Source organism: Myiozetetes cayanensis, unplaced genomic scaffold (assembly GCF_022539395.1).
Source record: "Myiozetetes cayanensis isolate MyiCay16 unplaced genomic scaffold, myiCay2020 scf24, whole genome shotgun sequence".
NCBI classification, from domain to species: Eukaryota; Metazoa; Chordata; class Aves; order Passeriformes; family Tyrannidae; genus Myiozetetes; species Myiozetetes cayanensis.
In genome coordinates this window covers 478,620-491,577 of record NW_026087456.1, presented here as the reverse complement: position 1 = coordinate 491,577, position 12,958 = coordinate 478,620, and the positions used below count along the sequence as shown (strand labels likewise).

Below are 12,958 nucleotides of genomic sequence, written 5' to 3'. Positions count from 1 at the left end.
TCCTGGCATCTATTATATATAACATCATAAAATTTCAGGCATCTGAGGCACTACTTATATTTCCAGAATCATAAATAAGCCCAACCTTGTTTTGTAAGGGATTCGACTTCCTATTCCAGGTTACCCCAAGAGGAAACATAACATTGGCCGTGGACTGCATATGACTAAAAGCATTATAAATCTGTAGGCAATTACAAACTCTCTGCTAGAAGTGGAAAGTGAACAGAGTGTTAAGCAGACCCTAACTCAGCCATAATGGGCATGCAACTTAGAATATTTCTGTTGATTTAATGCTATGCCCTAAAATGTATCCCTGCCTACTTTTTGTCAATCTTTGCTGGATTTTGCATATCCATTTCCATTTTGAAATTCACGCCTTTTGTATAAAGTTAGAAAAAACACAACAACTTCAATGTCATCTGGTCTTAAAAAAGTGTTGGTTTTAAACCCTTGTGGTTTTAACTTTTCAAATGACCGGCTCTGTCAGTTTTCCTTCACATGCCTCTATCAGCAGGGTGACAATGCTTTAAGCACTTCTGGGCCAGCTGCTAAAAAACATAGACTGTGCGGTGAGAAAGTCAAACCCATGCTACACCAAGAACTGCAAGTAAAGGGCATAAATCAGCAGTTAAAGAGTTACTAAGCCACAAACATCCACCTACTGTTATTACAGTATATCTGCTCGTCCAGTCTTTAGAAAGAACTATGTATTGAATTGATACCCAAGAAATGACCTTGTAAAATTTGGCAAGGTAAAATCACTGATTTAAAGTATTTGTATGTGTGTGTGTGTGTGTTTTAGCCCTTAAAATTAGCAAGTTTGACAAAAGGCAATGAAATCTCCCACTTTAACATCATCTGGAGGCAAAGTGGATAGATAATACTGGAGCCACGACAAACATCACACTGGTTTTGTTCCAATGGTCTCACGGGACCATAAAGTCTAATGACATAAAGCTTCCTGTTAGTTAGCACTAGGTGATGAAAAAATGTTCCTCGAGAGAATCTCTCCCGGTTTTAAGACTAGGAAGTAGCTATGCGAAGTGTGCTCCAGGCAGCAAAACCAGGGGAGATATTTCTTTCTGTCTTTCTCAGTTGTTTTACCCTTTGAACTGTTCCTGAACAATTCATTTCTGCGTGCTGACTGCTCGAGAAGTCGTTGCCGTGCCAGCCGGCAGAGCCTGTGCCGTACGTGTCCGGCAAGACCCGTAAATCAAGCGCAGGGGCAGCACAAAGCTCTGCTCCTCCCTCGCTTCTCCCGCACCTGCTGCTTTCAAGCGGCGCTGCGAGTGATGGACGCGGCCCGCACCAGGGCCCTTCCAGGGGCTCTACAAACACAGAACAAAGAGGCTTCGCCCCCAAAGAGACTGCAACTGAAATCTAAGGCATAAAGGAACAGCTGAATCCACAGAGGCAAGGAAGTCTGGTTTTGTTCTCTCTGTGCTTTCACACAGGCAAGAAGCAGGCAGGGCTGAACTTTTGCAGGAACAAAAAATGGCCATAACTTTGCGCTCTTGTTTTAAAAAAAACTAGTCTGTTTTGTTTCCAGGACAGACCTTTGTTGCAATGCTGAAAAGAACTCTAATTCTCCCACCTGTTGTTTTTCCTCATTGCTCACTCAGGCTCTCCCATACATACATCCTGTTTGCACACGGAAACTGCTGAGAACATGGCTGGTGATTTAATTTTGCTTGCGGCTGTCTCTCTTCTTTCCGCCTTCCAGCATTGTAAGAAAGAGCTGTGAGTTGCGTGGCTGGGGTTTGGGGGAGGTTTTCACTGCAGTGGAGTTTATTTTATGATAAATTGGTTGCTCTGTGACTGAGAACTCCTAAGATTTTTTTCACAGGAGCATTGTTTACCCTCTCTGTAGTCTGAGAGGCAGTTGGCTCGGTGGGACAGATTACTTTTCCCTGTGGGGAGAAACTAATTTGTTTTCAATTCTCTTTTGCTTATTGATTTTTTTGAAATCATACTGTTATCAGAGCTTGTACCTGGCTGTAAAGTTACCTCAAAGCCACATTGTGTCTTGGTTTTGATTCTTATTTAAGCACCTATACAACTGAAAACCTCAAAAGTGAGAGTAAATTTGTGAAATCGAATACACCAATGCTGGACTGAAAGCACTGCAAAAAAATGTTTCCAGAAAGAGGGATATATACTTAGTATCTGAAATGAAATGAGAAAGCAAACCTTTACACCGGGCAACGATAACATGCTCTATTCCATACTATGTTCTCATCACTACATTTCTGTAAGATCTAAATGGATTTATTTTATGCCCTGCAGATATGCCTCTGAGAATCAAGGAATAGGCTGCCCAGGGAAGTAGTGGAATCACCATCCCTGGAAGTGATCCCTGGCTCTTGGGGACATGGCTTAGTGGTGAACACGGCAGTGCTGTGTTAACAGTTGGACTGGAAGATCTTGGAGGTCTTTTCCTACCTTAATGATTTTCTTCTATGAGTAGAAGTGGGCAAGTCTGAGAGGCTGGTTTTGCTGTGTATCAACCTAAAACTGCAGTATGATTTTTAATGTTTGTCATTATTTTCTCTGAAACATGCTGGTGCATATAGTTGTGTTTACACTGGGGAAAAGATACAATTTGAAGGTATTTATGCTGTGAGATTTAAAGCAAGTTAAAAATAATTACCCTGCCTTTTTTTCCAAATATCTATAGCACTGCCAACTTACCTAGCAACCTATCAATTTGACTTGATTATTTATCTGTTTTCAAAGCCTCAGCTACTGAAATAACATCCGTACCCAGCAGGAAGAAAAAGCTTGAGAATCTGACCCTTCCAGTTTAAAAAACCCTCAGCACAATGGAAGGCAAATATAAAGCACCGAAAATTTACATTCTCTTTCTCTGTCATCAGATCAGCTACAATATACCCTGGGATCTCTTTCTATCTGTATAACCCTGTGTCTACCTGGTGGCAATATTTGTCATCAGCTTCCAGGGAAGTTCAGCTTGCCTGCCTTTATTTTTAACATAAAATTGTGTAGGATTAAAACCAACCAAACAAAAACCCAGACATTATTTGGGAAAAAAAATGCAGCTTGAAAACTCAAGGAGTTGTACAGATACTGAGAATGTGAAAGGAGCTGGAAAATACCTATATTCTTCTTTATGATGGATAATCCATATTAGTTAACCTTAGTTAAAATCACAGAAAAGATGATGTAACCTGGGGTTTAATTCACACTGGCAGTCTGACATCAGGCCCAAAGAGAAACTCGTGCAAAACTCTGATCAGCTGACCTGATTTAAACTATCACAGCTTGGTGTACTCTCAGCATGCTTCCTAGCATCGGTAATCCAACACAAATTAATTTATGGAAGTTCAAATGAGTGTTGTGAAGCCAGGGTTGTAAGCATGTGTTATAACCAGTTCATGCAAGGGGAGCAGCTCAGCATGTGACTGTTTGCTGTGAACTAAACACGACATACACAGCACTCGGTGCACTGTTTGCTCTTCTGTTTATTCTGCTGAGCCTCCAGTCCTGAGGTGGGAAGGTGCTACTGGGCAATACCACCTCCCTGAAGCAGTGAGGGAAGTCGGGTTTCACACAGCAGCCATTAGAGGTACAAGATTTTGAGTCTCAGAACCACGAGTTATTCAAAGAATCAGGTCAGTCGAAGATTAAGTGGTGCAAGAAATGCCCCAGAGTAGAAAGAAGGAGCAGAAACAACACAGGAAGCGGTTTCCAGTTGTGAATCCAGTTTTAAGCAGTTGAGATTTGCTTGAGATATTAGTGTTTTTTAGACTGATGGGAATACAAGGGCATTCAATGAAAGGGCAGAACGAATCTCAGTCACTGATACAGAAAAGAGCAGGGACACAGGAGTCCCACTACTCCTCTATTTTGAATCATCTCTCTGAACTAGTAACTTTTAAAATCACTTTTAGTAGTTGTAGGGCCTGGCAAGACATTATTTGTTTTTTTACAGACTGTGAGGTCAGGCCATGCAAATTAATATGTACTATCATACACTGTGATACAAGTAGCAGCCTCCCTGCAGGTTTCTTACACATATAAAATGTTTGAGAGTAATATTCCTTAAAAGCCTGCTTTGTCCCATGTTTTCAGAGTAAAGGTATTGACTCAAAAACCATACATGCCACCTCAAGATAAAAGGAAAAAAAAAAAAAAAAAGGCAAACAAAGGCAAGTCAAGCATACTTTGTAACTACCTCAGTCATGTAATTTAGCCTGTTAGAATTGAACAACTTGATACAGGGGGAAGAAAAGGCTATGAAAATCTTTACTTACTCCTGCTGCACTGCTTTCTGGAGTCCTCAGGACAGCACCTCCTGTGGGAGGGGCAGAAGACCTCACCCATTGCTTTATTTACTCTAGCCCTTGTTAAACCACCATCACAAAATGCAAGCTTGGAGTTACATCACTACTTTCCATTCACCGGGGAATGGAACTAAAAGGCAAGTCCTATGCAGTTAACAAAAACCACAGAAATCATTTCTCTCCTGAAATAATTTTGCCTCCCTGGTTGGCATCCGTGTTGTTCTGCACACCGGGCTCACCTTTCCCTGTAAGATGACAGGCATCACTTTTGTTCTGTTACGCAGTGCCACGGCTCGGCTTTCACTGCTGTATAAAAGCCCACTAGTGCCCATTTGAAGCCAAGTCCCCATCAATTGCAGCAGAAGCCACTAAATAAGTGCCTTTTGTGATGGGTGGCTGTACTAGCACAACCTGCCTCTGCTTGCAGGTAACCAGTATCCCATGTCCCAGCCTCTGCCCCTCAAACCTTGTTGACCAAGCAGTACCAAGGGCAAGTCACATCACAGCTGAGGCCAGGGTTGTACCACAGCCTTGATGATTTGCTGTGGTTAATTGTACTCAACAAACAAGGATGATTTGGCCCCTACAGTGGGGGGCCAACTTACTTATTTTCCCCAGTAAGTTTATTTTGCCCAGCATTCATTCAAGGCTTTTTTTTTAAAAAAAAGCTGATTTAGATGCTATCAGCTACCTTGGCTTGCCTTAGTTCCTCAGAAGAAAAAAGCTGGTCCCAGACTGACTGTATGCCTTAAATGGCTCATTGCAGCCAGAAAATAAGGAGCACACTGCTGGCTAAAAATGCCATTGCACAAAACACTACAGCTCACCTACTCCTTTGACAAATAAACCAGGCAGGATTTCCCAGCGTGTAGCATTTGTCTTAAAACCGGATCATTTTGAGGGCGACAGAAGTTAAAACGCAACTTTTCAGTTGTTTTCAGGGAAAACACTTCTCAGAGGTAATTCTTGTTCTTCTGTACATTTCAGTCTCCATGAAGCATATTTCCTAAACCCTCTCCAGTGCTATTCTTCCCTTCTGAGAGGACTGCAAGGTGGCAAATAACAAATGGAAGCGTCTGGCATAATCACCAGGCCCTCTGTGGGCAAAGAGGGTCCTGCTGGATGCAAATACAATGAAAGGTCCTGCTAAATGTGCCTTGTAGAGAGTCAGCTGAGCTGCTCTGGGTAGTTTCTGGAGAGAAAGGTTGAGAGGTCGCTTGAGCATAGCCTGTAATTACTTTTATGGGGAGAAGACAGATGTGAAAACTACTTTTTTGGGTTGAGGGCTTTGGCCACAAGGCTAAGACATAAGAGATGCATGGGACAGCACCACTAATATCTCTAGCTGCATTTCAGTGCCACTGCTCCCAAACAGGGAGTTGCTCAGTAGCGCTGCTGCATTCAGCAAAATGCTCTCCTTTCATCCCTGCAACAGCCTCTGTTCAACTTTCAGGGGGAGACTTCTGCAGTGAGGGCATCAGATAAATGAGGTATGCATATACATGTGGGATGGGATCCTAGAATAGTGGTCAGAAGTGTAGAGATAGTGTTTGATTGCTTTGGGTGTTTTGGTAAGTAAATTATATTTATTCACTGTACAGTAAATAATCTCTCTTTTTCACGTCATGGCATCAGTTCTAAAAAATGCTTTTTACATGGCAGGTAAGTACTGTCAGCTCGAGTCAGTGGAGGAGAAACAGCATAAGTCCCTCCAACAGGAAGCTCTCAGAGCTCTCCAGCAGATCAGGTGGAGAGCAGGGAACAGGGTGCAGCCTCGCCAGTTGCAGCTCTCTGTGCTCTTTCCAATAGACGGAATTCTTGAGAGTCCAAGACAGATGGAAAAGCAGGCACTCTAACATGTGGATAAATAGCTTTAAAAAGGTAGCTACCAGATTTTTGTTTCCAAAGATTGTAAGGCTGTCCCATCCTTCAGAGCCTCATGTCTCTTAGTGTCACTAGAACAAAATGACCATGTGTCATTCAGATTAGCGGGGAAGTGACTTCCATCAGTGCAGTTTGGTGTGAGACGCTGCTAAGGCAAGACCCTGCTGCTGAAGTGTGACTGGACTGCTCCTGGGCTGTGTGGTTCTAGGATTCAGGCGAGGTGGAAGGATATTTAAGTCATAGCAAATGCAAATGCAAATGTGAACAAATGTATTTCTGAAATAAGAATTTCCCCCCTTCCTCGTGAATGTCACTCTTGAAGACAAGATCTAAATTTTTATAAGGAAAACCTAGTTTATCTAATATTTGTCTCTTTGTGTCTAATGAAATGGAGAAAGCAGAAGAACAATGATCTCCATTTAAAAAATTAAATGAAAAAATTGTGCGTTAGAGGTGCAACTGAACTGGGGAACTGTGCCATTTGTGAGCTCTTATTCTGCCTTGCAGGTCATTTCGCTTGGCTGGTGGGGAAATCAAGAATGAAGCACAAGGTCATGCCCCCAGCTGCCACTGGAGCTCCAGAATTTGACAGAACGTTTCATGCACAGTAAGTCTAGAGATCATTAAGATGGTGGCAGGGAATAACAATTCAGTCCACAAGAGAAGCAAAAACTTTATATTACAAAGTCACCTCTTCATCTTTTGCTCAAAAGAACCCAAAACAACAACAAACAAACCAAAACAAACAAAAAAGAGAAAATTAACAAATGGCTTTTCAAATGGTTCAGATATTATTTTAATAATAATAATAATAATAATAATGGGGTACGTTTAGCTCATCTCACAGTCACTGCTCAAGTTCTGATCAAACTAGGCAATCGGATTACCCAACCTTAAGTAGGATCTGAAAGCTAACATTGTAACTTGGTCAGATGTTCTGGATCTAGCAAGCTGTGCTTGTCAGTTCTTGGGCTGTGGCTGACATCAAACCTGTGAACGAAGAGCAAAGAAAAACTCTGTCTTCACAGTGGATAATGGTGGAAAAACCAATCTAAGAAGATTATTGTCCTAAAGGGCTTCAATTTGTGATTAACTGATGACCCTGTGCAAAATTATTTATATTTATTTCAGACAACCCTCTCTGCTGTAACTGCAGTTGTAGTGGATAACAATAATAAGAAATAGAATACATTAGACAACTTATTAGTTAACATGATACGTTGGATAAAGACGCTTGCCTGATTCCTTAAAAATAAATTAATTCAGAACAACCAAGAGAAGATACCCTAAGAAAATATTAGTGGTGATGATGACCACAAATAAAGGTTCTCACCATAAGAAGATCTGTCATGTGCCGTCTGTGCCTGATAGCACTTCATAAAGGCAGCTGGCCTCAGCAGAGCAATCCATGTAGTTGGGACCCAGATCCTTGCTGAAGTTTAAATACCAGGAAAATACTTTAAATAGTTTGTACTGGAGATCACAAAGGAGAGAATTTTAAGAGCACCTAATGCTGCCTTGACTGTGCTTCCACTGGACTTGATAGCATTAACTTTAGTGGCAACAAAATGAGGCCAAAGCTGATTCTCCTGGAAAATCCCCATAATTTTCCTTTCCAGACTAATGTTCTTTCAAATTTATTCTGCAGACAAAACTGTGTGGAGTTTTACCCAGTATTTCTGGTTGGTCTCTGGACTGCAGGATGGTTTTTTAATCAAGGTAAACACTTTCTGCTTTTATTTTGTACTGAGAAGTTTTGTGTGTAATTTTTTAAAACACTTTAGTTTCATCAGGAAATAGGCATCTTTTCCCCTGATTTTGACTGCATTACTTTAGCACAGCCTTCCTTGAAGACTGCTCAGTGGCACTGAAATCCCCACTTAGTCATGGCATTTCATATAGTCCCACCAGCTTTCACTTCTCTCTGCAAACCAAGGAGCCAGTACAACACATTTACTGTACATTCAGTGGATTTTCAGGGTGCATCATTCAGAAAATCAGCTTCCAGATGCTCCCTGCTAACAGTTACTTGCACATTATGGGGTAATTCTCACAGAACACCAGGCATAGCTGCTGTCCCTTGGGGGGAAGGCAGCCTGAAAAGACTCAGGTCAGAGCGCTCATGCCTGTCTGTTGGAGACAGAGCTCAAGCCAACAAACCTTTGTGTTTTTACATCCCCAATGAGAGACACCACCACTGGGCTGTGACTCATTTGCTTGCAGTGGAACACAGCACTGAGCACTGAAGCTCAGTCACAGCAGCAGCATCTTCTGGTATGTAGTGTGGACTCATGAAAACCCCCCCTAGCATGGGGGCATTTTTTGCCAGATGTTCTGAATTCAGACACCACAGAACTTTCATACCTCTCACTCTGTTGGACTTTGCAAGGTCGGTCCATGAAATCTCCTAACAGTGATGGGGGTGGTCTCTCATAGAGCTAGAACTTGTGACAGAGCCTAACTTTTACATTCTGCTTTATTAACCCTTTCCCAACTAATGTTTTAGAAGCATGAAGTCTGTGGGCTGGTAAAGGATAATTACCTCATGCCCATCACTCCTCTCCTTCCTGAACAACTTCTCCATTTTCTATATTTGCTCCAGAACAGTCATTTTAGTTTGGAGCTCTCTTACAGACAGAAGTCCCATCTCCATTGTAAATCCACTGTAAATCTGAAGAAGCACCACTTAAGCAAAAAAAAAAAAAAATCACAGGTGCTAATCAGCAACACAAGTGCTGCCACATGTAAGAAATGAAGGGTGATTATAAACTCCCCTTTAAGTAAACTTTTAGTTATCTCCCACATGTATGTTTATATGAGTTAGTCCAGAACACAGTGAAAACTGTCCTCTGTAATACACACACACAGAGTTTGAAAACATAAAATTAACAGGCACTGCCTCGTCCTGCATAACACAGCTGACCTCCATAACCTGCTCCATCTCTCAAATGGAGGTGACTTTATACTCTTCCCTCAGGGAGGTCAGAAGCTAACTTCACTACAGCTTTCTCTCATGTCCTTGGATAAAAGATGCTATATAAATGCAAAGCAGTCTTATTAACAACATAAATAAGATTCTCTTTCCAAAACAAACACTCCCCTTTAGCATGGACTGCCATAACAATATGAAATAACAGCGCCAGGTCAAGTCACAGTTCTCCAACCCACTGTCCTGTCTCTGGGATAGCCACCAAACCACGGAGGATACAGATTCCTGTCAGTTCCTGAGTTCTCCTTTTCAGGGAATTCTTTTAGATTTTTTTTGACAATCCTATATCCACCTTATCTGTAAACCCATACCAAGAGCCTCCTGCAGTGAGTGTTTAAGAATATATATATATATCTCTTCTGAATGATTCTTTCCCAAGATAACTCCCCAGCATATGGACAGCTATGAAAATGCCCAGAGCTAATATAACTGGAAAACATAACTAAAGTGGTGAAACTGCCATCCTCAATTTCAGTTTTCTGTTTATCCCACCCTGTTAATCTTTCCTTTCCCAGAATTAGCTTCCTTTCTGGGTGTGTTGTACGTGTTTGCCCGCTACAAGTACTTCCACGATTGCATCCCATCTGTGAAAGGAAGGTAAGGAGTTACCAACTGAACGCGGGCTACCAGCTCCAGGCAGTGGTCTGAAGCTGGGCTGAGAGCCAAGGACCGGGAGTGAAAAGTGATTAAAATTGAATGCAATATGTGTAAAGTGTCAACAACAGGTTTGAAGGAGAAACTCTCGGGGAAGAGGGATGGGTGTTACAGCAGAAGCCTAGGTTAAGATGAGCATGTGCTACAGGGCAGGAGAGACAAAAGGTTTGACGCTCACCTTGTGGGCACCTGCTTTGGACTGGGCATAACTGACAACCAGACTCGGAGAGGACTGGAAACAGCAGCAGTTTTTGCATCTCATCGGGGTGGGAGTCTGCTCATGCCATGCACTGTGCCTGCCTGTCTACTGCTTGCATTTTTCCTTGGTTTGTCACAGTGAGACCTTGTCTCTAGCCAAACAAGTTGCACTAAAGGAAGCAAACTATCTGGCCTTGTAGGCTGATGAACCTTCACCAAACAGATAAGAGAACGTGGCTTCAGATAAGAATATGTTAATAAATGTTTAGTGCACAGCACCTCCTGATATGAATTCTGCTTTAACAAACATGCATACTGGCAAACTAAAAACTGGCAAACCCTCCACTATAAACACTGAAACACATAGTTTATTTCTTGTTTCACTGAAGCCACTGCACCACCTTCTGTGTGCTGACCTAAGGCTCTCTTCCACCACCCATTATCAGTCATAAGAAGAAAATATATGCTTGTCAAAAAATTAAAAGACTTGCAATGTCTTCTGGAGGAAGACAGAAAACAATCAGATTGTTTAGCAGGGAATAATCCGGCAGCAGTAAAAGGCTGTCCTATGGGGTTATTTTCCATGGCTTGTATACTGAAGTTACCATTTCTCCTTCACTACAGCTCCACTGATTCTTTACCCACTTTGGAAGAGCTGCTGCTTGAGAGAAGGAGGAGGCTATGTTTTCCAGAGGAAATATATGGAGACAGTTTTGTATCTCCCAGTAAGAGATGCAATCATTCGAATAGTGCAATGAACAGCAGCCAGTAGAGTTGCAACTGCTAAGGAAGTTCAAATAAATGAAGAAGGAGAGTATAATGGATTTTTTTTTAATCAACAAACAAAAAACTATTTTATTCGAGAGATCTTTCCTATCTTTTACTTCAGTACTCTTAAAACGATACATTCAGCCTCTCAAGGAAGCCATAAAGCTGTGGCTGGCTTCACTGTTAGACAGAGCTTCACATGTTGGTGAGACTGATTTCTTTGCATCAAACAGAGGGTGCTGGGAGCCAGCCTGGCAGCCCTAGAAAATGGCTTTGCTCCCAAGGCCTGCCTGCTGCTAACCTCCAGCAGGAGCCTCAATTAGCAATAGGTCAGCACAAGGCAGGCATGCACAACCTGGCCCCAAAACATACAACAAGCCTCCAGCAGCAAGAAAGTAATTACTCTTCACCCTGAATCTCAATCCTAATCACTGACTACAGGCCTGCTAGTTATAACCACAAGCCTAGACTGCATGCTCAAAGAAGTGGTTACAACTAGGGCTAAGCAAAAGACTTCCCTCACGCTCTCTTGAAACTGAGAAAATCCCATACTTTATCATTTTCAAATCTGCATCTAGACATGGCTTGTCCAGAAAGGCTACTTATATCAAGTCTTTAGGCAGTTTAGTGGGATACTCAGGCTCTTCCTTTCTCATCCAAAAATCCATCTCCAAGTCAGTGATAACCAGTAGCAGACTTCTCAGCTCAGCAGAGGGTATTTGCCCGATAGAATTGCGTATCTGCCCAACAGCCAAAGTCACGTGTGTCATGTGAAATGTCATGGTTTATTCCTAAAACACCCCAAGCTAGTGTTGCAGCAGTGATCCTTTTTGATTCCACACACCTCTTCCTAACTTTTGTGGACAAACAGTTTCACTGTAATATACCATGTACAGCTTATAACAGTGTTTTTCTGCTTTCCACTTCTAGGTTAACAGGTTTTTATTTGAATTTGATAGTTCTAATTTGCTTGATAGCCCTGGGTGCAGCTGGGATTGTTAACAGCTTTCTGGATGAATACCTGGACTTCAGCATTATGAAGAAAGTCCGTAAACTGCTCTGAAGACTGGCTGTCTTTTTAAGAAATAAATAAATAATTAACATGGATGCCTTCCCTGGACACCAAGAAGATGATAAGCTGCATGTGAATAAAGCATCAGAGCTCTTTACTAACAGCCAGTTGCAATGTAAAATGCATGTTTTTCCTGAGTTGTTTACACTTTCTCCTTTCCCTACACTCTTGAAAAAGTCAGTAAGACAGAATGTCCTGTCACATCTACATTTGCAATTAAATGTTCTCTTTCCCTGGTACAGTATTGCAATCCCTAAACAAATTACATAAAACTAAACCAAATAATTCCCTAAGTAATTTAGTTGCAACTGGCACAACAGACATCTTACCCAGTGTCCTTCAGCTTTGCCAGTGCCTCTGTAGTCTCCTTCCACTCCTCTTCATTTCCCCCAGCAGTGCCAAATGCAGAAACACGATTCCATGCAATATGCTGCTGGGAGGTCCCTGTTTCCCAAGTAAATCCGATCCCACTGCTGTATAAGCATACATGGAAACACTGCTTTCTCAGGAAAACACTTAAAGCTGCACTTGGCCCTGTGTTTCTGCAGAGGACTTTTGATGTTATGCATGTTTACAGTTCAACACATGCTCAAACACTCTTCTTGTAGAAGTGGGGCCCTCCCAGTCCTCACAGAAAGCCTCCTGAAGGCAGGCTGTAGCCACAACATCACACTTCTGAAGGGGAGAACCAGCCCAGACATATAGAAGACACAGAAGCTTTCTAATAGTGTACTGAGGTTGATAACCTAACCACAAAATAATTAAGAGGTCGATGGGGTCCACAATAACCTTTCATATGAAAAAGGCAGACACGTATGGACACACCAAGAGGAGGGGTTTGGAATGAGATGGTCTTAAGGTCCCTTCCAGCCCAAATCCTTCTGTGATTCTACAAAGTTATCTCATGATAAAAAGACACAACTTAATGCCTGCAGGTAGCAAAGACTGAAATGGCATTTGAAATATTAAACAAGTACAAAGGTGCAAGACTTGGGTCCAACAATGGCTGCAAAGGGAAAAAGGACAGATCACGGTGGTGAACAGGCTGGAACTGACACAGCTACAGAAAGGGCAGCTCTCCATCACTTT

General features: G+C 42.1%; 1 protein-coding gene across 1 annotated transcript; it reads left to right on the top strand.

Moving 5' to 3' along the window:
• Positions 1-1,669: 1,669 nt before the first annotated feature.
• Positions 1,670-11,929, top strand: MGST2 (microsomal glutathione S-transferase 2). Its single transcript, XM_050320526.1, has 5 exons — positions 1,670-1,727; positions 6,696-6,795; positions 7,837-7,907; positions 9,693-9,774; positions 11,728-11,929. Exons 1-5 carry the CDS (start codon positions 1,670-1,672, stop codon positions 11,858-11,860), a joined length of 444 nt encoding a protein of 147 aa, XP_050176483.1. The 3' UTR covers positions 11,861-11,929.
• The last annotated feature ends 1,029 nt before the right edge of the window (positions 11,930-12,958 follow it).